This window comes from Gopherus flavomarginatus, chromosome 3, assembly GCF_025201925.1.
Source record: "Gopherus flavomarginatus isolate rGopFla2 chromosome 3, rGopFla2.mat.asm, whole genome shotgun sequence".
Lineage (NCBI taxonomy): Eukaryota > Metazoa > Chordata > Testudines > Testudinidae > Gopherus > Gopherus flavomarginatus.
The window spans coordinates 88,820,274-88,847,818 of record NC_066619.1 but is presented as its reverse complement, the minus strand read 5'-3'; the positions used below and the strand labels follow the sequence as shown (position 1 = coordinate 88,847,818).

At 39.0% G+C, this 27,545-nt stretch overlaps 1 protein-coding gene across 10 annotated transcripts in view; it reads right to left on the bottom strand.

The window, feature by feature from the left end:
* Positions 1-27,545, bottom strand: part of CDC14B (cell division cycle 14B) — a 79,504-nt gene that overhangs the window by 19,012 nt on the left and 32,947 nt on the right. For 7 of the 10 annotated variants that reach the window (XM_050945839.1, XM_050945840.1, XM_050945847.1 and 4 more), the window contains 8 exons: positions 17,036-17,112; positions 13,280-13,346; positions 10,593-10,655; positions 8,748-8,835; positions 8,186-8,416; positions 6,089-6,227; positions 5,774-5,927; positions 4,871-4,971 (listed from right to left, as the gene is read on the bottom strand). In XM_050945839.1, the coding sequence (XP_050801796.1) occupies positions 4,871-4,971; positions 5,774-5,927; positions 6,089-6,227; positions 8,186-8,416; positions 8,748-8,835; positions 10,593-10,655; positions 13,280-13,346; positions 17,036-17,112 (920 nt within the window). Of the gene's footprint in view, positions 1-1,694; positions 1,840-4,870; positions 4,972-5,773; positions 5,928-6,088; positions 6,228-8,185; positions 8,417-8,747; positions 8,836-10,592; positions 10,656-13,279; positions 13,347-17,035; positions 17,113-27,545 lie in introns of all 10 variants that reach the window. The other 3 variants (XM_050945843.1, XM_050945846.1, XM_050945845.1) reach the window with 1 other exon arrangement.

Here is a 27,545-nt window from a genome sequence, read left to right as displayed (position 1 = left end):
AATTTTAAGCTTCACTGGGAAGAGATATACAGGAGCATCTCTCCTCTGGACTATCTAGAGTTTGTAGAGATTTCTTATACGCTATAGGAAAATGAAGACCAAGGTTTTAAAAGAATGGGTGCCTAAAGTCCAGTTTTTAAATCTATACTTAGGCAGTAAAAGACTTGTTTTCAAAAGTACTGAGAGAACCTAGTACCTCCTACTAATCTCAATTCAGAACCTTTGAAAATTAGGTATATTATTTAGGTGCCTAAACGGGTGCCTATTCTCTGCCTAAGTCGCCTTTGTAGACTACTAAAGATCTTAGCTACCTACGATTAAATATGACAATTGGGTTTTACCAGTAGCATGGCACCATTTTCTTCATTCAGTGGATGGACATTTAGTCTGAATTTTCTTCCTTAATAAAAGATAAATCTTTCTTTTTTGATCATACGGTTTCCAGTTATAGGAGTGTGCCACCTGATCAAGAATTGCCTGCACTCCAAGGACTCTGATTATTGTTTGGGCATTTTTCTTCCTTAACTTTAGAGCAGATTCTTACTTTTGTGGGTGCTGTCATGAGGTCAAAGTAGCAGCATACTGAAAGGCTTAGCTTTCATGTTTAACATGAAAGCCTAGAAGACTGCTTTAAACTATGCTTACCACTCTAGGATATTACATTTTGGACCCACTTTTTCTAGCAGCAACTGAAGTTTCTAGTGTGCTACCAGAGTAATTATTCTTGCTGGATCAGAGTTCTCTGCACTAGCAAACTCCATAGTGACAAGACTTACACAAAAGGAGAGGAATGTGCAGTGGGTTTATCAGGCAAATTTCTCTGGTGCATACACCTTACTTATCCAAAAGTTTGAGATTTTGCGGGTCTTTTTAGGGGTAGGAAAAAAAAACATAAAAAAATCATAAATTCAAAGTGAAAACTACGTTTCTTTGGCAAGAGCTATTTATTACTGTGATCATTCTGACAAAAGAGGTAGTCAAAGGCATGAAAATGCAGAAACCAAAATGACTACTGCAATCTGAGTGACAGAGAGGATCACCACCACAAAATTTCATTCAATGATTTTTTTCAATCATACAAAAGGGCTAAATTTGTAATTATGCATAGCTGGACTAAATACTGCAGGCTTACACCCATGGCAGACAGATTTTAGAAAATATTTTTGTCATGTTTTACTCTGTTTCCTGTTGTACACACAATGTAGTCCATTAGCAAAACCAGATCTATTGCCAGAAACTGAAAATCCCGACTCCAGGTATTAAAGCAGTTAACACGGGCAAACTCATCTGTGGGGAAACTAAGCAATTTCACAGCCAGTTCAAGAAATCCAAACTAAAATGAGACCTAAACCTCTCCAGATGCATATGTGATAGGCAAAGGACAAAAAGCACACTTTAAACAATGTAATTTGTTTTTAAAATTATATTTCAGAATATTTGCAGTAGCATGCAGAAAAGAAAAAACTTCAGAACTATGAACTATCCTACTTGTAATTGCTCTCCATCTTTCAAAGAGATATTGCAAGCCAGCCACACAATTACTTTATTTTAAATCACTCAAGAAATCTTTTCTTAGAAAAAGGTAGAACAATGAAATTTACCCTTGCAACAAAGCCAAAAAGCAAGCATGCAGTTATGAAATATATTGGACAGAAAAAGTGAACTATTGTAGAGAAATGGAATGGGACACTTACACAGTGGCTCTTTCTCAGGGGGTCCTGAGGTTACTATGTTCTTAAACCATCTAGACTGAATAGCAGGCTGGGAAGAAGGGAGCCACAAACAATCCACCAGATGACAATGCTACACAGTGTAGAGACCAGCATAGCTAGGAGCCATCTAGAAAGGGTTGGGAGGGGGAGGAAAAGATGAACAAAAATTCAAACGGGAATGCTATTGGTGCACTTTAGCCAATTACAAGTTTTAAAAAAGCAAATCATCCTTTAAATTGGGCCAAGCATTTTCTCCCTTTCTGCTATTACAACAGTCATGCAACCATTTCATGTGGAAAGTTTTATCCATGTGTTACTTGGGTCCAACTTGAACTAGGTTTTCTGAGAACCTGAAATAACCCCATAACGGCTTTCAATTCCAAGGAAAGTCTACTGCACTATCTTAGAGAGAAACAAATTCTGAAATAGCTTAATACAACAACAAACATTTGTTGCCCTCTCTTCAACCATATTAGCAATACAGGCTGGTCAAACTAAACAGTCTCAGTGAGCCACTGGATTCACTACTACTGCTTCACAGCTGTATGTTGTTGTAATACCAAAGCATCAAAGCCATAACCATCTACTAAAAGAGCAAACAGAATTATACAAGATACCCAGATGGTGAGGGCCAATTGCCTTTATACATTCAAAATTACAACTACTATTCAGTAGGTCGTTACCTCAGGTACAACATATTTCTAAGTATGACACACATACAAAGGATACATTCATCAAGGCATAGAGGATTTATGCAAGTAACTTTGATAAACTCTAAATGAGCATTACATACAAATCCCTTGTGCCTTAACAAGAAAACACCAGAACTAGCTTTTAATTCCTCTCCCCGCATATTCTACCTTTTTGTAAACAAAGTGTTTTGTTCTCTGAGATAGTCTTACACTAAGGAAATACAAATCTCATTCTGCTTTCTTCCTATTAATAACCTTGCTGTTCCAATGATGAGACTTAATTATGTGTTGGAGAATCTGAACTTAAAAGAAGTCTAACAGCTATTCAACCTGGAAGGATACCCTGTTTGATTAGGACAGCAAGAGAATATTTTTGTAGTATTGTTATTTTGGGAGTGACAAAACTGATTACATATCATTTAGCTCCTCGATGCAAATTATTTCAGTATGTACTGCCAACACACATGATGTCGGGCATTGGAAAGGGAGAAGTCAAACTCCCCAGAAGAAAGGATTTAAGAGAATTTTTTTTCCTTCTAACCACAAAGCACAGTAAATAAGGACACTATTAGCTTTAGCTCATTTATGTTAATCTTATGAAAAGGCAACCTAGTAAGTTATCTTTGATTAAAAGTCATGTTATGAAAAATTTCCTTATACACGCTTATTGACTAGAACCGCCTATAAACCAGCAAAGAAAAAAACACATTTAATGCATCAATATGATGGTTATGAATGTGTTCTGTATCATACAATGAATACTCATTCCAATGGTGATTCTGCAGATGCAGTTTGTTATGTGACAGAGGGATAATGCTTATTTATTAGATTATTTGACTTTAGAAAAGTGGTTTTCTTGCAACTGGAGTGTGAAGGAGCCAGGCGCAGGCTGTGTTTAAGGTAACTATATCAGAAGATTCTGGCTGTAGACCTAATTTTGCAACATTTTGTAGTTTGTATTTTCTTCTTTATTCACAACATATTCTATAGTTAGCTTACGATGTATTTTCATTGTATAAAATCCTTTATTTACCTAGTTTCCTAGGGCACTTAAGTTAAAATATTTATATTTTTATGCATTTATAAAGATACTTATCACTACATTATCTATGCACCAAAGCAATATTTATTTGGTATACAGAATTAGCTGTCCATGATAATGTAATGGAAAATACACTTAGGACACTGATAAAACAGAGTAGTTTGGGTGTTTTAAAGATATATTCCTTTACTGTTAGATTACTGTATAGTTTTTACTGCTATTTGGCTCTCTGCTCTCCTGATTCAGAAAAGGATCACAATGTTGTTTTTCTTCTATAGAACTTGTACCATTTTTCTGTCAGTCCAGCCACAGCACGGTGATATGAAACAGAAGAAAGGAAGGCCAAGTTAAAAAAAAAAAAAAAAAGGCAGCTGGCTATGGGTCTCAGAATGTAGCTCCTAGGTGCAAAGACAACCAGGGTAGAGCCTAAGTTTCCTTTATTCTTCAGTTCAGGAGGCATGGTGGCTGTGAAATCTAACAGGTAATGATGAAGTAGATAGTAACAGTCCTGGCCATCTTCTCTCTAATTTTGATAAAGGAGCAAAGAGTTCCCCTGCTTCTGCAGAGGCTCTTGTATTTCTCTTTTACTATATGTGAAGGCACCAGGAAACTGATCTATCCTGCAACTGTCAGCAACAGATGCTAAGGTCAAAGGTAGATATGTCGCTTCCCTTGTAGCTGATGTTGCATTGTCTACCAGAGATAACTGATAAATAGCCCCTGGGCAATGCTCTCTTCCTGGTCTGTAAGCAGTGTCTTGGGATCATCATAGGTACACACATCCCCCTTTTGAACTTATCCAGTGAGAGTTCTCTTGAAGTTTTACTACTCCTTGCCTAGGCAGAACTGCTTACATGAAACTACCAGCAGTTCTTATAAAACTAGCAGCATCTAGAGAAGGACCTTCTTCCAGATAGATGAAAACAATAGGAGTTGGAAGTAAAACACATTTTAAAAAGAAATAGTTTCATCTTCTAATATTTATTTTATACTTATTTTAATAAATTAACTACACAAATTGAGTCAGTTGATCAAACACTACGCCTTAGAGAGAATGACCTCTAATTCTTTTAAATACCATAATACTGAATTCAAAGAAATGTGTGTGTTCTAATAGACTGAGCTGTCAAGAATATGCAGATACACAACCAGGCTAGTAGGCACATGTAGCATATACTGGCAGTGGGTCATTCTGGTGACAGAGGAGACAGACAAGAGAAGGAGAAAAGTTGAATACTATTGTTTAGCCAAAAAATCAAAACAAAAACAACCAACCAGTCACTAAGCCTACAGTGAATTAGTGAATCCATGCTTCCTTTAATCAATGTGAGCATAGCCTTTCCAATGAACCTTCAGAATGGGCAAAATGGAAGACACTTCCCCCTCTCTCTTTTGGTATTTATATACACAAAAAGTTGACTTACGTTAGAGGAACTGTGGCTGCAGCCTTTGCCTGCCTTTTACTCTTCAGGGCACGAAGCTTATCACCTTGTGTTACACAGTTTGCATCATCTTCATCACTGTACTGGATAAGTAAACAAATGATAAGACAAGGATTTTAAGTTTTACCCATTAATATCATAGTTTTATTTTAAAAATTATAATGTACACACACACTAACTTCTTCAAGAACAAAATTTGCAGGTGTAAATTAAAGCACATTTACTTGTATAAAAATACAATTATATCTTCCCTAACTCATACTTACTGCATTTAAATGTGAAAAGCATTAAACTCATGAGCTATTCATTCAGTATACCACCTGAATTCGAAATACTGGAAGTATTTTCAATAGTGCTGCATAAATATAGTATCATCTTGGTTTCTATTCCTTCTTGGCATTCACATCTCTTTTCCTATAGTTGGCTTTTAAAAACCACCACATCTCCTTTTCCACTGGATGCCAGTGACTAAACAAAGGTATCAGACAGTGTTACAGAAGTCAGCTGTCATGGTAGGAAAAGGCATTTCAACAATTTAAAAAAAAAAAAAAAAAGCACATTTGAAATAGATCAAGGATTGCAAACTTCCGTTTGCAAACTTCAAAACCTTGATTTGTGTCTGTTTTAATATTTACCTAGTGAATGAAAAAGTTTAAAATACAACAACGATGCTCTTATTTCAATGGCAGAGTGCACTTCCATCTTTCACACTTGCTGTCCAGACCTTTTTGCCCCCAAATCTTTTAGTATGAAAAGGAACATAGCAAAACATACAAAAAGAATCTGACATCTTGAGCTTTATTGTACCCATAGCTTTGTCCACGTCCTAAGAGGTCCTCAACAGCAGTTAAAACTTTTACAACAGCAGAACAGTCGGACGATTACCAGTTCAGTGTCTTTTCTGTTGGCTTTCCGGTTTTTTGCATCATTAATTGAAATATCATCTACTCCTGTGAGGATTTTTGTAACAGCAATTTTGCGATTTTCCTTTAACTTTGCACGGAAAATATCTCCTTCTCTCCAAAGTTCTGTCTGTTTCCTATTATGGAATGTAAAAGATAATGATGTTATAACTTTCCAGAAATTAGCAGCGTTGCGTGCTTTGTTTCTAAAGGAACTAATGTCTAATTTTTCTATTAAAATACAATTTTTAATTAGTCTTTCAAATTATTAATTATAACATAGGAACAGTCTACTTACTCTACAAGGAAGTGTTGCTGTGGTCCAATTACTGAGCCAGGTCTATTTATTCTAATCCAAGCAATGGTTTCAGCAGCTGTCATCCTATAATGCTTCATAATATAACAGGCTATAAGTGTGCCAGTTCGGCCAAGACCAGCTGTGTAAGATACAAGAGAGGCTTCTTTTTATATACATATTTTTACATGGAGTTTAGTTTTAACTAAACTCTTAAGAACTAAAACTAAATCACTTGTGTTGCTGCTTCTATGATTGACAAATATTTAATTGCCCATCTTATTAAATCTATCGCTAGCCAAACTTACATGGCGAGCAAGGTTTTAAAAAATTATGTCCAATATTTGTAATGTAACTTATTGTTTGAATAAAAGTATTACACAGTTTAGGTTTAGAAAGTGACTTTTCAGTAAATCACAAATATGCTTTTGTAATCAAGCCTTTCAAAAAGTCAGCTGCTTTTTATGTACAGGAACAAATTATAAAGACAGTTGTCTACAGCACTATGCATCATAAAATACTTTTAATATACCAATAAAATTTGCATATGAACATAATATTAAATGCTCAACTAAGAGTATATGAACTCAAAAATTGCCTTAAAGTTGGATAACTTCCAAGGCATTCCCTTATCAAGATCTCAGGGGGGAAAAAAGAGATAAGCTTTACAGTATGCCCTAAAGATAAACAAATCCAAGTCTCTAGTAAACAAAGGCAGGGAGAACCTTTCACAGAAAATGCCCTGTCAATAGTTGTCTCCCAATTTAACTTGCAAGGCAGGAGGAGAGAGAAGAAGGGTGTGAAGAAAGAGAAATTGGCTCCAGCATAAGTGCCTGGACTGATCACAACTGTTGCCTGGGATGAGAGACTGTTTGGTGATCAATTTACTGATCAACACCAATATCTTCAACTCTACCTAAAAGTTAACAGACAAGGCAAATCATGCAGCACTGATGTAGTCAGGTTTGACAGAATTAGATTTCTATTTTTCGTAATTTTGATGGCTGAAATCAATACTTAATCATTTTTTTCAATTTTTATCAATTTAAATGTTTACAGTTGGACAAAGTTATAGGGGTGGGGGTCAGACAATTATTTAATGACAGTAGATACTGAGATTCAAAAAGTTAAAGCTTTATAACTGCCAAAACATCAATTGTCAATATCATATGTCAAAATATAGTCAATATCCTTAAATCAAATTCTAAAGTTCTCAAGCAGCATTTTTCTTACTTTGCCCATCTGTAAATTTCTATCATAATTGATGGAAATATTTTTTCGATAGTTGAGTGAGTATAGCAAAATCAATGTTAACCAACATTTACCAATAAAAATGTAAGTCTTCCAAGCCTAGATATGTGTGCTTTGAATGTGCTCCTAATGTAGGGTTGGATGTAAGCCTTATTCAATAATGAACACTGTGACAGACACAAAATTATCACCTCCAGTCAACAGAAGGTCTCCTCCTGGCTCCCAGACCAGCACACCTTTCCTTGGACAAAGAAGGCAGGAGGGATTTCTGCTGTGCCTGTGTCTCATCTGGGCATCTACATCTACCTTGTAGAAGGCTGAATAGGGCCTGGGGACATGCTCAGTGAAGTTATGTAGGAGATCCATAGAGCTAGAGAATGTTCAATGCAAATGGACTGTCCAGGTATTTTGTCAGCAAACCTCTAAAAAGCTTTATTAAATCTGTGCAAACGATTATTTTAAAAGTCTTATAATTTAGCCAGATTTGGCTAGCTACTAAAGAAAATAAAAGCAGCTATCTCCATGGCACTTAGGACTAACACTGCCAAATTTATAGTTTCTGCTGAAAAGCACCGAGATGCTAAAGCTCTTCAAAGAGATGGTTGGAAAAAGAAGTTAACATTGACACCAGGGAAAGATAGGCTTGCTAATCTCATAAGCAGCTGAAAAGATTTGCCAAAACACACACAAAATCATCTGAAGCAGAGAACGAAAATGGTTGCAGTTTGGCTAACTTATAATCAATTGGAAATAAGGACTTATGATGCAAAGTGTCAGGTAAACTTAACTATAGGCTTTGCTATCAACTCTCAACTCCATCTTGTAATATAAACTGTGCACATAACATACCTTTGCAATGAACTGCTATAACACCTTCAGCATTTTCACAAATATTTAAGAATGTTTTGACTATAGTATCACTAGGTATGCTTCCATCAGCAAAGAAGAGGTCATAATGCTCAAAACCAGCATCTGCAAATCGTTTGGCATCATACATTTTTCTGTTAAGACGTATTATGGTAGTAACCTTGTGCCTTCTGAAATATGGGAAATAGGCCTCAGGAGCATGGTGCGGATAACCTGCAGGAAGAAACAAAGGAATTAGTCATGAAAATTGCACATCCAAATGAAAAAAACAAACATGTAAAATATCTTATTTTAAAGTTATGTCCAACAGAAGAATTCAATTTGTCAGTCAGTGAATTTTTAAACAGTCTAATTCAAATAGAGCTAAAGGAAGTCTTGGGCTTTATTATCGCCAAGTGTTCCTTCACCCCACCCCACCCACAAAAAGCTAAGAAAAACATACCATTGGAGGAACAATTTTTTAAAAATGATAAAGTTGCTGTTACTCATAACAATCAATCAAATACACAGTAGCAGCATATGGGTTTGTGTCCCCAAAGCATACCATTTTCAGTTTTACTTCTTGAATGAGGTCCACTGAAAGCAATGAATTTGTTTGGTATTATCCAGTTAAAATCTCCATTTTCTGCTTTCTGTCAAGAGAAAATGTATGATTTACCATTATCCCTATACTTCAGGGGTGGGCAAACTACAGCCCGCAGGCCACATCCAGCCCGCCAGCCGATTTAATCCAGCCCTCAAGTTCCTGCTGGGGAGTGCACTCTGGGGCTTCCTCACTCCTGCCGGGGAGCAAGATCGGTGGCCGCTCCGCGCAAGCCTGCTATGGCTCCCGGAAGCAGCAGCAGCATGTCCCCTCTCTGGCTTCTATGTTTAGGGGCAGCCAGGGGCCTCCACGCGCTGCCCCCACAGCTCCCATTGGCCAGAAACTGCGGCCAATGAGAGCTGTGAGGGCGGCACCTGTGAACACAGCAGTGCACAGACCCGCCTGGCCATGCCCCCGTGTAGGACCCAGAGAGGGGACATGCCACTGCTTCCGGGAACTGCTTGAGGTAAGTGCAGCCTGGACCATGCACCCCTCAGCCCCCCCACACCCTAATCCCCAGCCCTGATCCCTCTCCCACCCTCTGAACCCTTAGATCCCAGCCCAGAGCACCCTCCTGCACCCCAAACCTCTCATCTCCAGTTCCACCCCAGAGCCTCCACCCCCAGCTGGAGCCCTCACTCCCTCCTGCACCCCAACTCCAATTTCGTGAGCATTCATGGCCCACTATACATTTTCCATACCTAGATGTGGACCTTGGGCCAAAATGTTTGCCCACCCTTGCTATATTTGCTTCAAAATTACAAAGCCAAATACAAGCCCTGTCAGTGTAAGCACATGTCCAGTCTGCCCTTTGCTTCATCAATAATATGCCAAACGCTCTCAACCTCTCCAGCGTTTTTCTTTCTAAAACAAACTTCAAGTGATGCAATTAAGTTCCCCCAAATAGAGCCACACTTGGATTTTTTTTAAAGCTTTTGTAAATTGTCTCATTCCACCTTTATCTACTATACTTCATGCAACTCCAAAAAGTCCTGAATTTTCTGTATAGATGCCATGCTGCTTTGCCTTTAAGAGAGTACATGTATCCAAGTGTTATAGTACTTTAGCTGTACAGTTACACACAAGGAATTTCCCATAAACTAAGGTGAATTTAATGGGGTTGGAATTCCCACGATCAATTACTACTTTTTTTAAAGGAATAATGGTGCTGCACTTCTGTCATCTCTTTATTACTTTCCACGTAAGTTTCTTTTAAATGAATGCCAACTGATCTAGTGATTACCTATACTTGAATTGCTCATTAACTTCTCCAAGAGCAGATCTCGCCTATGAGAAGTGCTGTTGGAACTGAAGTTTGCCATCATCCTACAATGGATAAAAATCAGATGTGGGAAAAAAAGTATCTTTAACTAACTACCTCTTTCTAGATACCTTAACTCCACTTTACTTCCTATGCTCTTTCATCTCTTGAGACTACAGCCACAAATGCAGCCTTCTAACTCCCCTGTGTTTAAACTTAAATTACCTATCTTGTTCTCTTAGATCCTTAAATAAAGATGTATGGTAATAGCTGTTTTAAAAGCAGAAATGGAATGACAGCAACAAAGGCAACAGTGCATTTATAGTAAGAGTAACACTACCACCATCTAGTGCTTATAATTCATCAGTAGATCTCAACACACTTTAGCATCTCAAAGAACATCAATATCATTATTCCTATTTTAAAAATGGGGTAACTGAGGCACAGAGGGGAAATGGTTTGCCTCAGGTAACCCAGCAGGACAGGAATAGACCCCAGGTTTTCTAAATCACGGTTCAGAGTTTATCCCCAGGCCACATACTTACCTCATAATGCTCATATTCATTTACATCAAAAGCACTGAAATCCAGGAAGCCATATCGCAAAGCCTAAAATCCACAATACAATTTTTAACAAAAAGAACCTTCATCAAAAGACAAAATGCATCACCATTTTAAATGTCTGCATACCCCTTATATTGGACTCTCAAGGTCCCTTTCAGTCCTATGATTCTGTGATCTATTTTTCACCACTGTGCCAGAGTAACATTAACTCCATTAATTGGACTGAACTCAATTGAATTCATAAACATTTTAACACTTGTGAAAATGCTGGCGTTGTGGAAAATATTTAGCATTCAGCAGTGCCAGGTTTACAATGGAGCCAGTGGCTCCATGGAGCCGGGCCCATGCTCAAAAGGGGCTCCAGCCTGCTCCACTTGCACTGTGTCCCGAGACCTCCCCAGGCCCCCAAAAATCACTTGCTCCTCAGGCCAAAGGCGCCTCTTCACCCCCTGGCCCCACCTGCCAGCTCCTCTCAGCCCCCTGGCTGGACCCAGTGCACCTCTGGCTCTGGGCAGTCTTTGCTTCCCATCACCTGTGGCGCCCTGCCTGTCTCACTGGAGCTGAGCCACCTGGGACTGGAGGAGAAGCCTGGCCAGCCTCAGCCAGGTAGAGGTGGAGGGGCAGATGACAGTATGGGAGGCTTGGCTGGGCCCCTCCAGGCAAGTGCGTCTTGAGAGAGCCTGGCTGGGGCAGGCCCTGGCCGGGCTGATCGTGCCACTCCCAAGGGGCCGGAGTGATTCCTGGCCCTGGGACCAGCTCTGGCTGCACTGCTGGCTCAGTCCATCAGACAGTCACCTCCCAGCAGGGTCAGTAAGTGCGGCCGGGAGGCAGGGGGTGAGGAGCTGGGCTGTGAGGTGGCAGGGAAGATCTGTGTGTGCTGAGGCACTAGGGAGTGGGCGTTCTCTGGGGGGTGCTGGGCAGTTTTGGTGGGGCTGTGGGCAGGGGGTGTTGGGCAAGGGTGGTGTTGTGCAGGGTTCTTTGCATATATGTGTTGGGGGTGCTGGGCATGGCAGACCTGGGGGGCTCTGGCCACAGGGAATTGGGGGGAGGGGTTCCAGTGTTGGTGGGGGGCAGTGGCGCATCATGGACCCGCCCCAAGAGAAAGGGGTATGCTGTCAGTACAGGGCAGGCCCGGTCACTGTGCGTCCGGCAACTGCTGGTTTGTAAATAGTGCCCTTGCACTGAGCTGGGTGGAGTGGGGCCATCCCTGTCATGCCATGCCCCATTGCCTCTGCTTTGCCCCTTGCTCCGGAGACTGACGTCCCCGCAACATGCTCCATTGCCTCCATGGGGGCCCACAAATATATTTGGTGCTGGGCCCACAAAAGGTTAATTCAGCCCTGCTTTCAGTCTTGGTCCAAAACAAACCCCTCCATTCCTGTATCCATGTTATATATACACATCAATACAATTAACGATAAATAAGCAAGCCCACTTTTCTGATTTCACTTAAAAATAAAACCAGAACCAGGCCACAGAATCATTAATGACAACAAGTCCCAGAACCCCAGTCAACTAATTCAGGCTCACCAGGCTTCCTCTATGAACTAAAAATAGCAATGCAGACATTCCTGCTGGGGCTGCATCTTGGGCCCTAAATAAAATCCCTCTGATGGGTTTCAGAACCCGAGCGGGAATACCTATACTGCTATTTTTAGCCCTAAACCATCAGCCTGAGTCAGCTGACCAGGGTTCTGAGGATCGCCACAACTATTACTTCTCACTGCCCCTCCCTCCCAGTGTAGATATACTCAGAGTTGCAATAAACCCTTGGATGACTAAATTAGTTGTGCAGAAGGAATGAAGGGGCCTGGCAACCAATTACCTGATTCAACTATTTTGCCTTACAAGCTCAGAAACAAATGTTGGAATAATAAGGCCACGGAGTAATGCAGGCTCCTTCCTACAGTCATCATTAAGTTACACACAACTTCTTTATAATATTTACCCTGCTGACTGTTTGCAAGACCAGTCATGGAGGGCTGTTTGGTCCAACAACTTACCAATTTCCACATTAATATCAGGATATTAGAGGTAAAATGACTGGCCTGAACAACTCTGCCCATCTGACTCCATGGCTACTGCTAAGATGATTTCCCTAGATAACTCCGATCCAGGGAAGAACTTGCTCTATATTAGGGTCCCAGACCCCACCCAGACATGCTCATTTGATTCCCTAGATATCAGTCACAGGAGCTCAGTTACTATACAACAAGGGGAGGCAACCTATGGCACAGGTGCCGAAGGCGGCACGAGAGCTGATTTTCAGTGGCACTCACACTGCCCAGGCCCTGGCCCCCAGTCTGGGGGGCTCTGCATTTTAATTTATTTTTAAAAGAAGCTTCTTAAACATTTTAAAAACCTTATTTACTTTACATACAACAATAGTTTAGTTATATATTATAGACTTATAGAAAGAGACCTTCTAAAAACGTTAAAATGTATTACTGGCACACAAAACTTTAAATTAGAGTGAATAAATGAAGACTCAGCACACTACTTCTGAAAGGCTGCCGACCCCTGCTATACAAGATGTATAGACTAGGCAGAGTCAGACACATTGCTATAATGAAGGTCTAATAATTAGGTCCTTAGTTTCATGAGCTAATTTTGGCTGTATTATAATTAGCTGACAAACGTATCACAATTTTTTTTGAAGTTTTACTTACCTTATTTATTGCATGAAAGCAGTCAAGCAATGTTAGATGAAAACTGCAAGTACCAAATGAAGCATCCCTGTAACACAAACATGTGAAATCAATTTTGACAGCTGACAGCATTTCTAGTTTCATAAGCAAAACCGCATGAGTTCCCTCATGCAGATCCAAGACTAAATGAATTAAAATGTTATTTTCTCAAGAGCCAGTGTTAAAAAGATTTGATTATTAGTTACTTTAAAATATTGTTTTCCAATCCTGAAGTTTATTGATTTAAATTTTAACTTATATTTGATTGCTTTACTGGTATCTTATGTTAAAACACAGACGATCCAACATTAAGTTTATTTTAGCCACCTTTTTTCCAACAGAAATGCCACTTTCAGTTTTTGTTGGGAATAAAAAACTTTGGCAAAGTTTAGTGAATTTGGTCACCACCACTTCCTGAAAGATTTTTATTTTTAAACAAAATAGTTTGTATACTGTGATTCCTTGTGTACTGTAAGATTTTTGGAATCTGATAAAAACACTGCATAAGTGATGGATAAGACTCAAATTACGTCTGTTACATATATGGCAGTTTAACCTTTCTAACCAAAAGATTAAAGAAATAGGTATAGTAATATTTAAAAGAGAATTTTCCTAAATTTAGAGCTTTAAAATATTTAGTTGGACTATGCTTAAAAATAACAGGCTGGTTTCCATTAAAGCTCTTTTTCCTGCCATTCTTCTTAAACCATCTTAAGGTAGGAATAGAATGTTCTTGGTACTATGTCAGTTATTGACAAAGAAATGACTCAATGAAACTGATGAAACCACGAACTTAGAACTGAACTAAGGTTGAAAAACACTTTTCCCTATAGTATAAAAAGTCTCTGAATTTCAGGATTATATATTTTAGTGGAATAACTGTTGGGTTTAAAAATTAAAACATTTTAGAAAGCCAGCAATTGTACTGTCAATGGCAATTTATAGTGGCATGCAACACTTCCTCCCCTCTCTCCTCCATTTCTGCCACAACATGGAAAGAAGCACTTTAAATTGTCCACTTCATGCTGCACTATGGGATTACATATTTGGAGTGTCACTGATTTAAAGTCTCTCTTCACCTTACCACTCCTCTTTGGTCATGTCTATCCCTCATTGTTGCTACAGATTTATTACCTACTACTCTCACCAGCAACTGTGCTGTTTGAGGCAGCAGAGTGAAGTAGTGTCTGCTTTAGGGGTTTTTTAAATGTGTAACAAGGGACACTGTTATAATGTTCTGACTAAAAAAGACAAAAGTGAGAATTTCAGAGGTCTGGCTGCATCTACTCCCTCTGCATTCTCCCCTCCTCTAATGAGTTAGTGTGAAGGGGGGAGGAAGGGGAAAGGGACGTAATAGAAAGAAAAGGAACTCATTCAGGAAACTGACAATAGGATACAGAGAATTTCTCTAAGACTTTAATATAAATTCCTCTATTATGAAAGAGCACAAGTAACTATTATCTGATTGCAAAAAGAAATTCCTCTCACTGGCTAATGAATAGTCAGTATGGACATAATCTAAAAAGAACAGGACCCTAAAGCACCATCTCAACTCACAATTCTCTTCAGTGGCTTCCTCCTCCTAGCTGCATCAGGCTTGAACATCATAGACAAAATCCTGGTCCCACAGAGCTCAGTGGGAGTTTTGTCATTTACTTTAATGGGGCCTGAATTTCACCCTGAATCTTCATTCCAAAGGCTGTACACAGCTATGCTGCTGCCAGAACTCAGCTCCTCTCATTCCGCCTCATGTCCTCCTCATTCCTTTCTCCCTAAATGATCTCTTTAGTCTCAAATGTTATGCTTCTCATCATACCACATTTACCCTTGTGGAAGGTCCCCTCTGGCATGATAAACAACCTCACATTCCTCCAAATCCCTTTGCAGCTTAGGTTATAAGCTTTTTGGGGCAAGGTCCATTTTTGTCATACACATGTGTGTACCTAGCACCATGGGACCCCGATTAAGGCCTCTAGGTACTACTGCAATATAAATAAACAATAAAAGTCAGTGGTGTGAATTAACTCATTTTTCCATCACTAAACTCTGTTCAGATGTTCTAAGGTATTAGAATAGAGAGATTTAAAAAAACAACATTAAAATTAATTCTAAAAACAAACATGATCACCTTCCCTTGAAATATAATACATTATCATTTGTCTACTGCAACAGCTTCTTTTCTATGTGCTCATCCCCAGCGCAGTCTGTTTTTCACTGTCATCCAATTTAGATTGGAAACACCTCAGACCAAGGACCTGGTCTTTCTAAGACACCATATGTATCTGTAGCACTATGTAACTATAGTAAAACCTCTCTTAGGTGACCAGAGGAGAAGACCAATAAAAAAAAAAAAAAAGAGGATTAGGTGGCCTCTTCTACAAATTTATTTGCAACACTAATCACAACTGACATCACCACTCTTCTTGACGGTCTCTGACGCATGGAGGATTCAATAGGTATGAAGGCTGAACGCCTCTCAATCCCAGTGCACATTGACAAAGCTTGGAGAACCTTGCACTGTTCCACTGCCTGTGTAAGACGTATTTTATGGATATATAAAGTCACTATTCAGTGTCACCAAGTCTATCAAACAACTTTCATAAACACTGAATTTACTCTATGCACTCTAAAAAGTTACTCCCAGAAACGAATGCATGATCTGCTGGGAGGGTAAAAACCACAGTAAAAAAGAGTGGAGAGGAGAGAGAGAGAAGAGTTTGGTAGAGAGCTATTCCTCAAGAAGAGTCCTATTACTGTCATTTATTGGAATGCTGAAAACAGGCAAAAACAGCTCCCAAAGGCCTATTACTGTTGATAAGGGAAAGGGAGCATGTCAGAAAACCAAAGTATTATAGAAAATCTTGATGCTCCCATGAAAGGGAGAAAGACATGAGAGAGTTGCTCTGATAAAAAACGCTCACTTGCTTTTAGAGTCAGGAGTGAACGGATCACATTATAGATCTACATGTCTAGATAGTAAACTGGAACTTTTTGGTTCTCCCTTTAACTTCCTGCATTTTATAAAAGCCTGTTTGATTGCTGGATAGTTTTATCTAACTTTTGAAAGCCTTACTGTTTTAGTTCTTAGGCGAACTCTACAAAATTGTTCATGGTCAGGACCTATCAACTTTGTTTATCTACTGGATAAAAACAGGGTGGCAACAAGAAATCTGTAGTCTGGAATACCTAAAATTATATCCCTTCAGAGGTGAAGCAACCATGAAGCAACCTTTTTATTTATTTTTAGCTGTTTCCTCACTGGTAAAAATTTCATTTTACACAAAAAAGTACTACATAATAAAGCATTTATTTTAGGGGAGTTTGTTCATCAAGTGACAGAAAAGATGTCAAAAATATTGCAGTCACCACAAAGTATTTATATAAATAGATATTTTAGTATGTGGTTAAGAGAATCCAGACTGGGTGACTAATGGTATTAATTTAGAATTCATTATCGTTAACTGTTCCAATCTCTCTCTTTAGTGTGAATTCAAAAGGGGGAAAAAAGCTAATGAAAGTAAATAGTTATGTAAGCTTCTTCATATACTGTAGGTTTGCCAGCACACCTCAGTACTGACCTGCAATATCCCTGTCACTCCACTATCTGACCTTGTTTTCATCAGAGACTGCCAAATATGTTGAGATATGCAGCAGCTATAGGCAAGCGATGCAAACTTGGTGCCTCTGAACACTGTTCAGAGATAATGACACACAGAATTCTAACATTTTTATATTTACCTGAAAGGAAGATAAGATGCGTTTCCTGCCAATAAGAGCCTGTACACATCTTCGGGTGATTCTTTTAAGTATATTATCTATTTTTGGAAGAAGGAAAGAAAATAATTTTTAATGATAACTTGAAGCTACCTATTAACTTTCAGTGTTTATTGTAAAATATTAAACTAAATGCCATAAAAATACCATATGCTTGATAATGTCTTTTTCCTATAAGCACAGCATCAAGAATAAAAGAATATAAGCAAACAATTATAAAATATGGAGATATACCTATACCTATCTCCTAGAACTGGAAGGGACCATGAAAGGTCATGGAGTCCAGCCCCCTGCCTTCACTAGTAGGACCAAGTACTGATTTTTGCCCCAGATCCCTAAATGGCCCCCTCAAGGATTGAACTCACACCCCTGGGTTTAGCAGGCCAATGCTCAAACCACTGAGATATCCCTCCCCTCTTAATGTGGCAGACAGAAGCAAAGCATATATTATATAACATACTGGCCATTATTAATGTAAGAATATGAATCATAGCATCCACTGTATAAACATCAGGATTTGTGTTGAGTTTCAGATCCCAGCGAAAGTGCTTTTGTGACACTATTGTACTAAATATACAATTTTTTGCTATAATTCTCTGTAACACATTCTCATGGACAATTTTGTATAAACTTTAAAGTGATTAAAATTTAAAAGAAATGTAAGAGAACATAAAACCTCTAGGGCACCAGCAAAGCAATAAAGCAGCCCATCTGCAAAGCTCCTATACAGTAATAAGGGGGAATGCTGATCCTTCTAACGTTGGAGCTGTAAGAGATCACAGTATTCCAAATTTTGCATCGCCTTCACTGCACAACCTGAACACACACTAGGTTAAAGCAGTGTCCATTAATTAAATCCAGATGCCACCAAAAAAAAAAGATGAGTATAGCAGCCTAAAATGCAATAGAAGGTAAGAAACCTCAAGAACATAATGAGGGCAAAATATATCTTGTATTAATTACTGAAAACATTTTATTGTTAAAAGAAATCAGAAAAGGATGCCAGCTTCACAAAACCCCAGTTTATTACAGATTATGTCTAAAAAGCTGTCTGCATCAGATTGATCCCTAGCTGCCAGCCACTGTCAGCAATGGTTTCTCTTGAACCAGTACCATAAATTGTTTTTCCATCAGTTATCCTTTCTGAGACTGTGCTGAAAACAATTCTGCCCTATTACACCATTTTCAGCACTGGTTAAAAGGCACCTATTGTTGACAGGAGTTGTCAGCAATGGGTCAGTTTCCAACTGTAAGATGGGGCCAGAGAATTTACAGTAACCCTTCTGACGGACATTTGCCATCTCTCATTAGAACCACTATGTTATTAAATATAAAAGAAGCAAACTTTATATAAGAACACTGTACTTTACTGAACTATAAATCTTAAATGTTTAAATTGCTGAGATCATGTTTTAACATTTTAAATTACTTCCTAAGTCTCTTTGTCAATAGTGGAAATTAAAAAACAAACATTGAACTAAATACTTTAACAGCATTCAAATTAGACAAACAATTCGCATTTCTTGTACTAACAGCCACTTTTCCCAAAATTTCTTGCCAACAGAATTTTTAGTTTGTTTTTAGACAGAAATAAAAGTAAAAAAGTATCGACTTAACTTTCCCTCACCATTTGAGACTTTCTAAGCATATTTTCTTTTCTTTTTTTAAAAGTTGGCATTGCCTTGTAATTACAGTTACACAGCTGTAAAGCCAAATCTGAAGTTTAACAAAATCATGGGTGAGGGGAACCATGTTGGTAATAAAGCTGTAAACATTTCCAAAAATAACATAACATAAAATGACATAACATAAAACAACATACAATGAAGTGTTGCCTTTTATTGTTTTTCCTCTGGCAAGGAGAACAAACAGGAAAATATTTAACACTGCTGGTATCAGAATGAAACAAAAATAAAACTATTTTTTAAATTTTAGCTTACTTTTGGTCATTTAAATACTCTGAATCCCTCCTTCTTTTACTCAAACATCCAGGGACAAAGAGACTAAAATTAAGTACAAAATATTGTTCAAGTACTATTCCTCAGATGTCCATCCAATTAGCAATCCCAGGACGATGTAGTTTAACACTATAATTATAAATTACATAGCTTGGATGTATAGGTTGTATTCCAAGAATAGTCAAGCTTGTTTTGATAAAACAGACAAGAAACATCCAGCAGTACTACAATGCAGGTTATTCTCCACCTTTAACATAGCGCCAAAAGCTGCACACAGCACTCCACAATCCATCGACTGTACTAGGAAAACAAGATTCTCTTCCTCACAGAACAGGGATAGCAACTGGAGGTGCAAGCAAACAGTAAGGGTCTACACTAGGGCCTAGTCTACACTAAAAAAGGTAGAAATGCATCTTATTCCATCTATCCTCCTTATATAGATGCAGCTTATACTGGCAAAAGAGTACATTTGCCCAAATGAAATAAACTATACTGTCAAAAGTACTTTTTTGCCAGTACAGAAGTGTTATTTAAAAACAAATAAATAACAAAAATCACACCTTTAAACAACATTGTTATACTGGCAAAAGTTTTAAATGAAGACCTGATCTGAGCAGTAAAATGGTTATAAAAATGATTTTAAAAACACAAACACACAATCTTAACGCTCAACATACAGACAAGGACAATTGTTTTTAAAGTTATGTCAGTGAATATGACTTTCAGCACAGCAGTCCTTAACTACACTTACGTCTGACATGTCTAATATTTGCACACACATACACAGTAACAGGATGTCATCTTCCAGGGTAGACAAGACCTAAAGTATGAATCAGTGTGGAGCAAAAGTCACTGTAGAAGGAAGCTTCACCAAATAGTTGAGTTTTTCAGAACTTGTGCAGACAGGGAATGATCCTGATGAACTTCAGGAGGGAGAATGTTCTAGATCATAGATCGCGATCGACTGGTCGATCCTGGAGCCTCTACCAGTCAATTGTGATCTCCGGTTGCTAAAATCTGGCAGCGCAGAAGGGCTAAGGCAGGCTCCCTGCCTGCCCTGGTCACACACCGCTTCCAGAAGCGGCCAGCACACCCCCGCAGTCACAGGTCTCCACACACGATGCTCCTGCTTGCAAGCACTGCCCCTGCCGCTCCCATTGGCTCGGAACGGGGAACTGTAGCCAATGGGAGCCGTGGGGTCCATGCTTGCAGGCAGGAGCAGCACACAAAGCCAAGTGCCCCCTACCAGGGGCTGCAGGGGCGTGCTGGCTGCTTCCAGGAACGGAATTGGGCCAGGGCAGGCAGGGAACCTGCCTTAGCCCAGCTGTACCAGCGACCGGAAGCTTCCCAAGGTAAGTGTTGCCCAGCGGAGCCCACAACCCATACCTCCTCGTGCACCCTGAACCCCCTTCCACACCCCAACCACATACCCCAGCTCTGAACCCCCTCCCAGACCCAGCATCCCATACCCCCTCCTGTACCCCAATACTCTGCCTTGGCCTGGAGCCTCCTCTTGCACCCAAACTCTCTCCCAGAGACCACACCCCATCCTGCACCCCAACCCCTGCCCCAGGTTCAGCCCAGAACCCCCTCCCCACACACTCCAAACCCCTCAGCCCCAGCTCTGAGCCTGCACTCCCTCCCGAACCCTAACCCCAGCCTGGTGAAAGTGAGGGGGAATGGGGGAGAGCAAGTGACGGAGGGATGGGACCTCAGGGAAGGGGCAGGGTAGATCCTGGGTTGCACTTAAATAAAAAAAGTGATCTTGTGCGTACAAAGGTTGAAAACTACTGTTCTAGATAAGAGATGACACATAAGAAGTTGCAAAGACAAGTGCTGATGAAGGAGTTCCATTGTTCTATCAGTAAAAAGTGGCTTGCACAGAACTTGGATACAGGAGATGGTGAGTAGGTGTGATGTTATGGGGTGCTTTAGAGGACATGAAGAGAGGCTAAGCCTTTACACCAGGGTAGTCAATAGTGGACCATGTACCAAATCCAGACTGCCAGATGTTTTTGAATGGACCTTCAAATTTTTGTTTACTTATTATCATTTTTTATTCTTATTTTTTTTTATCTGGAGTCTGGACATTGACTACACCTTGACCAAGAAATCTGGACCTTGACAAAAAACCAATTACCTCTGCTTTACACCATAGATGGAAGGCTATGAAGAGATTCTATACATGTAAAAAAAAAAATCTCTATAGTTGCACATTGGAGGAGGTTATAGTAGTTACAGTGAAGAGCGGTACAGACTGGTGCCTTGCCAGTGCAGATTTTAACTAATGGTCAAATTACAGAAATACTGTCGAACAAGCAGCAATGAGATTTGATGATGACTAGATGGGGGGAAGGAAGACTATAGACAAAGATGATGCTGAACTTATAGTGAGCTTGGAGTACAGGTAGGATGGTCTCTAAACAGTGACAAAGCCAGAGGAAGAAGAAGGGTTTAGGGAAGAAAAACAAGTCTGACACACTGAATTTAAGATGGCAAGGGAACATTCAAGAGAAAATCTTGGCCACATAAGCAAACATGCAAGACTAAACCAGAGGATGAAAGGTGCAAGTAGCAATATAGGTTTGTGAATCACTGGCACAGAGCGGTTGATTGAATCTATGGGAGTAAGCACAGGGCAGAGGAAGCAGAGGAGAAGACCGAAGTATGCTGACAACAAGAGGGGGTGGGATGGGAGGGGAGACGCAGGGCCGCCCAGAGGATTCAGGGGGCCTAGGGCTAAGCAATTTTGGGGGCCCCTTCCATAAAAAAAGTTGCAATACTATAGCATACTGTATTCTCGTGGGGGGCCCTCTGGGGCCCGGGGCAAATTGCCCCACTTGTCCCCTCCCCCCAGCGGGCCCTGGGGAGACAGGGGGAGGGGGTGAAGCTGCATCCCAAAGGAAACACTGAAGAAGAGTTTGAGGACAGGATATAAAGAAACATGGGATTTGCAGAAACCAGGGTGCAGAAATTATGGAGGAGATTGATCAACAGATCTGAAGATGGCTGAGAAATTTAAGAACTTTAGCAAGTGACCATGAGACATGATCAAGAAGAGGTCATCTGAGAGTTTAATGAGAGCAGGTTCATTGAGGTGAAGTGGGTAAGCAGAATGCAGGGGACTGAAGAAAGAACTGGAAAAGAGAATTAGTGAATGGGAAAAGACCACTTGCTTCAGGAGTTTGAAGGTAAAGGGGAGTGGGAGCTGAGAGAAGATTTCTTTAGGAGACAGAAAACATGTACTTGCTTCAAGGAAGAGGCGAAGGAACTAGAGAAGTGTGACTATAAGGGGAGAAGAGGTAACTAAGGGCATGTCTACACTTCCCATGGATCGACGCTTCTAGTGAAGACCCACTAAATCAATTACAGATTGCTTTCCTGTCGACTCTGGTACTCCACCGGAATGAGAAGTATAAGGTAAGTCGACGGGAGAGTTTCTCTCATCAACCCAGCACGGCGTAGACACCGCAATGTCAATCTAAACTACATCGACTCCAGCTATGTTATTCATGTAACTTACATCGACTTAACCCAGTAGTGTAGACCTGCCGTAAGAGACATATTGTAAGATTAGAAGTACATCTGATATTTCAGAGTACAAAATTAAAAAAAGGATTAAAATGTTGGAGTGGTGAATAGTGTAGGATGAAAACAAACAGAGTTCCTAACATGTTTTGCAAATTTAGGAGGCAGGGAACTAGGTCTTAGGCCAAAAAAAAAAAAAAAAGAAGACTGTTTTCCTTTCAGGGATAAAGACACTGAAGTTGAGATTGGTTTATGTGGTGTTAAGATGTGCTAGTAATTATTAGAACTGGGAGCACTGGCTCTTAGGAGTCTGAAAGGACAGGAAATAGGAAGGAGGGGGGAGGAGCTGAGGAGGCTGAGTGAGAATTACAGAGTATGCAGCAGCAGCAGCTTGGTAAAGAGGTTTCCACTGTAAAAATAAAGTCCTGTTGAAGCTTGTTAGTACCTTGCCTGCTTGATACAACAGTTTATTAGGATACGTAACGTAAGCTTTTTCTAGTAAAACCCCTGGGTATTTTCTAGTATTTCAGATGCAAGCCCCCCCTCCACCTTGCATACACCTTTTTGTGAAATGTATAATTTCACAAATGCAACAAATAAAAGATAGTATTAGAAGAGAACAGGCTGCAATAATTGAGCTGCGCTTACATCAAGTGATACATCCAAATACATCTTGCTGGTAAAATACAAGATCATACCAAAAGTGAAATGGGAAACAAATCTACAAAAATTGCACATGTCCAACTTTTCTGAAAACTGTTCATTATCAATCTATTCATTTTCCAGGAAACAGTCTTTCATTCACATGTTAGCTAGTTGCTCAAATATTTAACACCTTTAATACAATATCTGTACAATACATATATATTTATTTTAAATGTGAGTGTGCATGCACGGAAAAAAAAAGTTTCACTCCAAAAGACTAGGGGTTACTGTTATACAAAAACAGTTTTTAAAGGTTTTATGTTTTTTTTTTTAATATGGTAAGTAACAGTCAGTTAATTTATTAACACGCAACAGACATTTTTCAGTCAACCATAATAATCCATTGCAGTTTCATCAATGGATCCATGTATATAAAACACTACTACTGTTCTAGATAACCTAAATTCCCCTGCTGGCTTTATATACATAAAAAAAATCCTCATCTCAGAATACATAAAGAATATGCTTCTAATTAACAATGGGAGCATATCATCACCCTAGCTAACTACCTTTATAATTATGGCATCTGTTTCTAGTTAAGGCATATGGGGTGCAAGTTTGCTAAAGGCTGAGAACAGAAGATTTTTTTTCCAAATAAGTGTACTTTTCTGCAGATGCCTACAAACAGCTTGTGCAATCCTTACCCTTGTACATAATCCTACTGACATCAGATGGATTACACAACAGAGTAAGGATATGCAGACTAGGCTATCCACTCTCTTGTCGAGAAGAATGAGCTCTGTAAGAAAATTTTGGAAGTGATCTTTATGTGTAGCAATATATACACCATAGGATGAAAGAAAGAATTGTTCTTTTACTAGAACCTGTTAAAATTGTAGATTATCACCAAGAAATTGTTCAAACCACAGTTCAATTATTAAATACACGTCTCATGGGATTAGTGATATGACTATTAAGAGAGATGGGACAAACAGTTAACAGCAGCAAGGGAAAGGAAGTTCCATCTGAAGGAGGCATCCTAAACTTTAGTACACAGGGTTATCAAAGAAGAATTTTACCTCATTCTGTAGTGTCACCATACAAGTTATTTTACACTGCTACTTTCCCTTTTACAGAAGATTAGTCTATTTAAATCTAATTTAAAACAGTTACAATTACAACAAACCAACTCTGTATTCTAGTGATACACGACTTTTATAGCATTTGAAATGAAACAGTGCTCATAAAGCACTCTGAACATTCAAACTCCACCTCCACTCTCTCCCCTCAACAAAAAAAATCCTTAAATTTTAAAATCTACTGAAGATAACAAATTAATCACACCATTTACAAAACTCAAGCACTTAAAACCAAGAAAATAATGAAATGCGCTTGTGGGAAGTGTAAGATTTATTGTGTCATCATGACACAACTGCTTTAACACTTACCCAAAATAATAATTTTAACAGCTATAAACTGCAAATAAACATTACAATTCCCTTCTGAACAAACAAAGAATCTACAGTATCTATATAGCACTCAATAGTTTTTTATACTACAGTATCTATACAGCCTCAAATGCAAGTCCACACAGATGCATACATTTTACCATAAATTAATATTGAACAGTTCTATTACATGGATGATTACGATTTCTCAAGAATATATAAATACTTTACAAAAAAGATTCTCAACATCTGATAGATTAACTGATATTTCCCACCTAATCGTATATCTTACAAGAAAATATTTAGATAGCAGAATCAAGATAAAGATACATCAATTTAACCTACAGGTCAGAGTTATATTTGTTGTGTTGTCATGAAACACATAGGTGGCCAACGAAAGACAATTTTTTTTTTAAATTAAAGTGGATCAAAACAGGCTCACAAATAGAGAGACCCTACCATCTCCGAAAAACTCACTGCTAATCATAAAAAAGGAAGAACCTTAAAAAGTCTTGCAAGTGAGGAGGGAAGATAGCCCAAGAAAGCCATTAGCTGCAGAGTCTAGTGAGGACACCATAGAAGGGAGCACTGTCTTAAATACAAGCATATCCTGCGCAACCTTACTTCTACCAAAGAAAAAGGGGCAATCAGGTAAGTATAAGAGGGAATAAACTTCAAGGCTACTGGAAAAACTGGTAGAGAGAGATGAAATTAAACTGCTACTGTGAATGCTAGCTATGGTAACAGTTTTTATATAACGTTTTAAAATAAGTCAGAGTAGGGAAATGTTGTAAAGGGCAAATTCTTAAAGATAAGACTCAAGGCAGGTTTTGCTTAAATGAAGGATAAGCAATGGAGTCTTATATTTCCTCTCTCCAAAAATACACTACTGCCAACTCCTTTCCACATACACCCATATAGCCTTAGCCAAAGACTAATCACTATGCAAATACTAAAAGAGAAGCTGAGCACCGAGTATCACAAACAGAAGGGTTATTGCTTCTACAGCTCCCTCCTTCTCTCCAAAATACTATTTTTCCTAGGTGTGGCATTTTCAAAACAGAATAGCACTATGGATCAGAATGGGTGAAAAACACTGCTTACCCTGAAGAAAGAAGATGAGAAATAGACAAAGTACAGAGATGAGTCCTGGAGAAGGTGACCTGAATTACAGCAGCTCTTGGGGCGTTACCCATGGAGGATTGCCCTCCAAGTACATAATTAGTGCCAAGCCTGAGAAAAGAAACACTGTTACTAAGTTAATGCAGCAAAGGGAGGTAGGAATTAGGGAGGTGGGGCTGGAACCCAGGAGGTTAAATTTGGTTTATCTGAGTATAGACACAATAAAGATGGAAGGAGGCGGCTTTCTCCATCCACACCTAAGTCCTGGTGAGGATCAAAAGAAGTCATTACAGAAACATTATAGATCATCTCAAAGAATCTCTGTTTGGTAGAACAGTAATGCCTAAATAATGTAGATTGCTTCCAGATAAAGACAGTTCTGCCTTAAGGATGACACAAAGCTGGTTTTGTTGTTAAATAATTAAACCAAATACTTTTAGCACCCAGCCTTTGGGTTTCAGTAAGATACATATTCTGTGCTGCTGATCATGTTGGGTACACCCCAATCTCATTTGGTCAGAAGCTTGTATCCCTGCTGGTACATTCTGACCACTTCAATGACAATTTAACAGACTGCAACATTACCGAAAGTACAGGGGAGGACCAGAAGTGAAAAGGATCAAGATTCCAAATCACTAACAGAGTAAATGTAGTGATAGAAATACGCTTACATTTTGTTATAGATTTAGGATCTTAAAGGAGTTAGTTTAAAAACAAAAACTTTGCTTTTTATCTTTGAGATCGTGTTACATTGAAGAGCTCCGGCTGCTTGAGTTAGGCCTGGCTGGCACAGGAGGCACACCTGGAAGAAAGCAGTAGATATAAAAAGGAGTGTTTAGGCTGGATGGCCCATTCAGAAACTAGAGGGAAAAAAAAGTTGTTAAATGAGAAGGGATGGGGGTTAAAACATTAAAAAAACATAACGATGAAGAAAAGAATTGGAACAGCCTTTGCTCATAAACCAAATCTTTGTGTCTCAGCCTCACAACGGTTAACTAGGACTTTCATAATTAGTTTAGTAAGTCAGTGACAAATTTTGCTATGGTATGCCTTGATTTGCTTAAGTGGCAGTTACAAGGATTACAGGATGCAACAAATTATTGATCATTGCAACTTTAAGGACAAACAGGTTTCAAAGCAAGAGGCTTTCAAGTTAATAGTACTGATGTATCACTTGAATGCTTACTATTGATTGTTCCTAGACAGAAAGGCTCTGAGGAGTACTAATTATTTTACATTTATTGCATTATAAACTTGGGGTGCCACCTCAAGTTTTATACAGCTTTTTAAGTGTTAAAAAAGAGCAAAAATCAATGTCAGTTCCCTAAAACTGGAAAATCTTTGTAGATGCGCTAAATAAAAATTGTTTATCACACGGAGATATGGTTTATTTTTAAAAGAGTTTACTTAAAATTAACACATTCAAGTGTGATCATTCCCCTAAAAAGTAAGTCTTAAAATGGGCCCAAAAATGTTCCTCATAATCCTCCAAATTAAGAGCTACAACAGTTTTAAAATCCTAGTTACGAGGGCTCAGTGACCCAACAACAAACCCAACTTGCTGCATATTTTGGCAATGTAACTGAGTGTATGACTATTCTATTTGATAGCGATAAGATGGGTGAGGCAATATTTTTTACTGGACCAACTCATGTTGGCAGAAGAGACAATCTTTGAGCTGGAGAGAGCTCTTCTTCAGTTCATTCAACTCTATTCTTCTGAACTGGCAAGAAGTGTGAAATTATAAGAAACTTGATCTCTCTCATGAAGAAA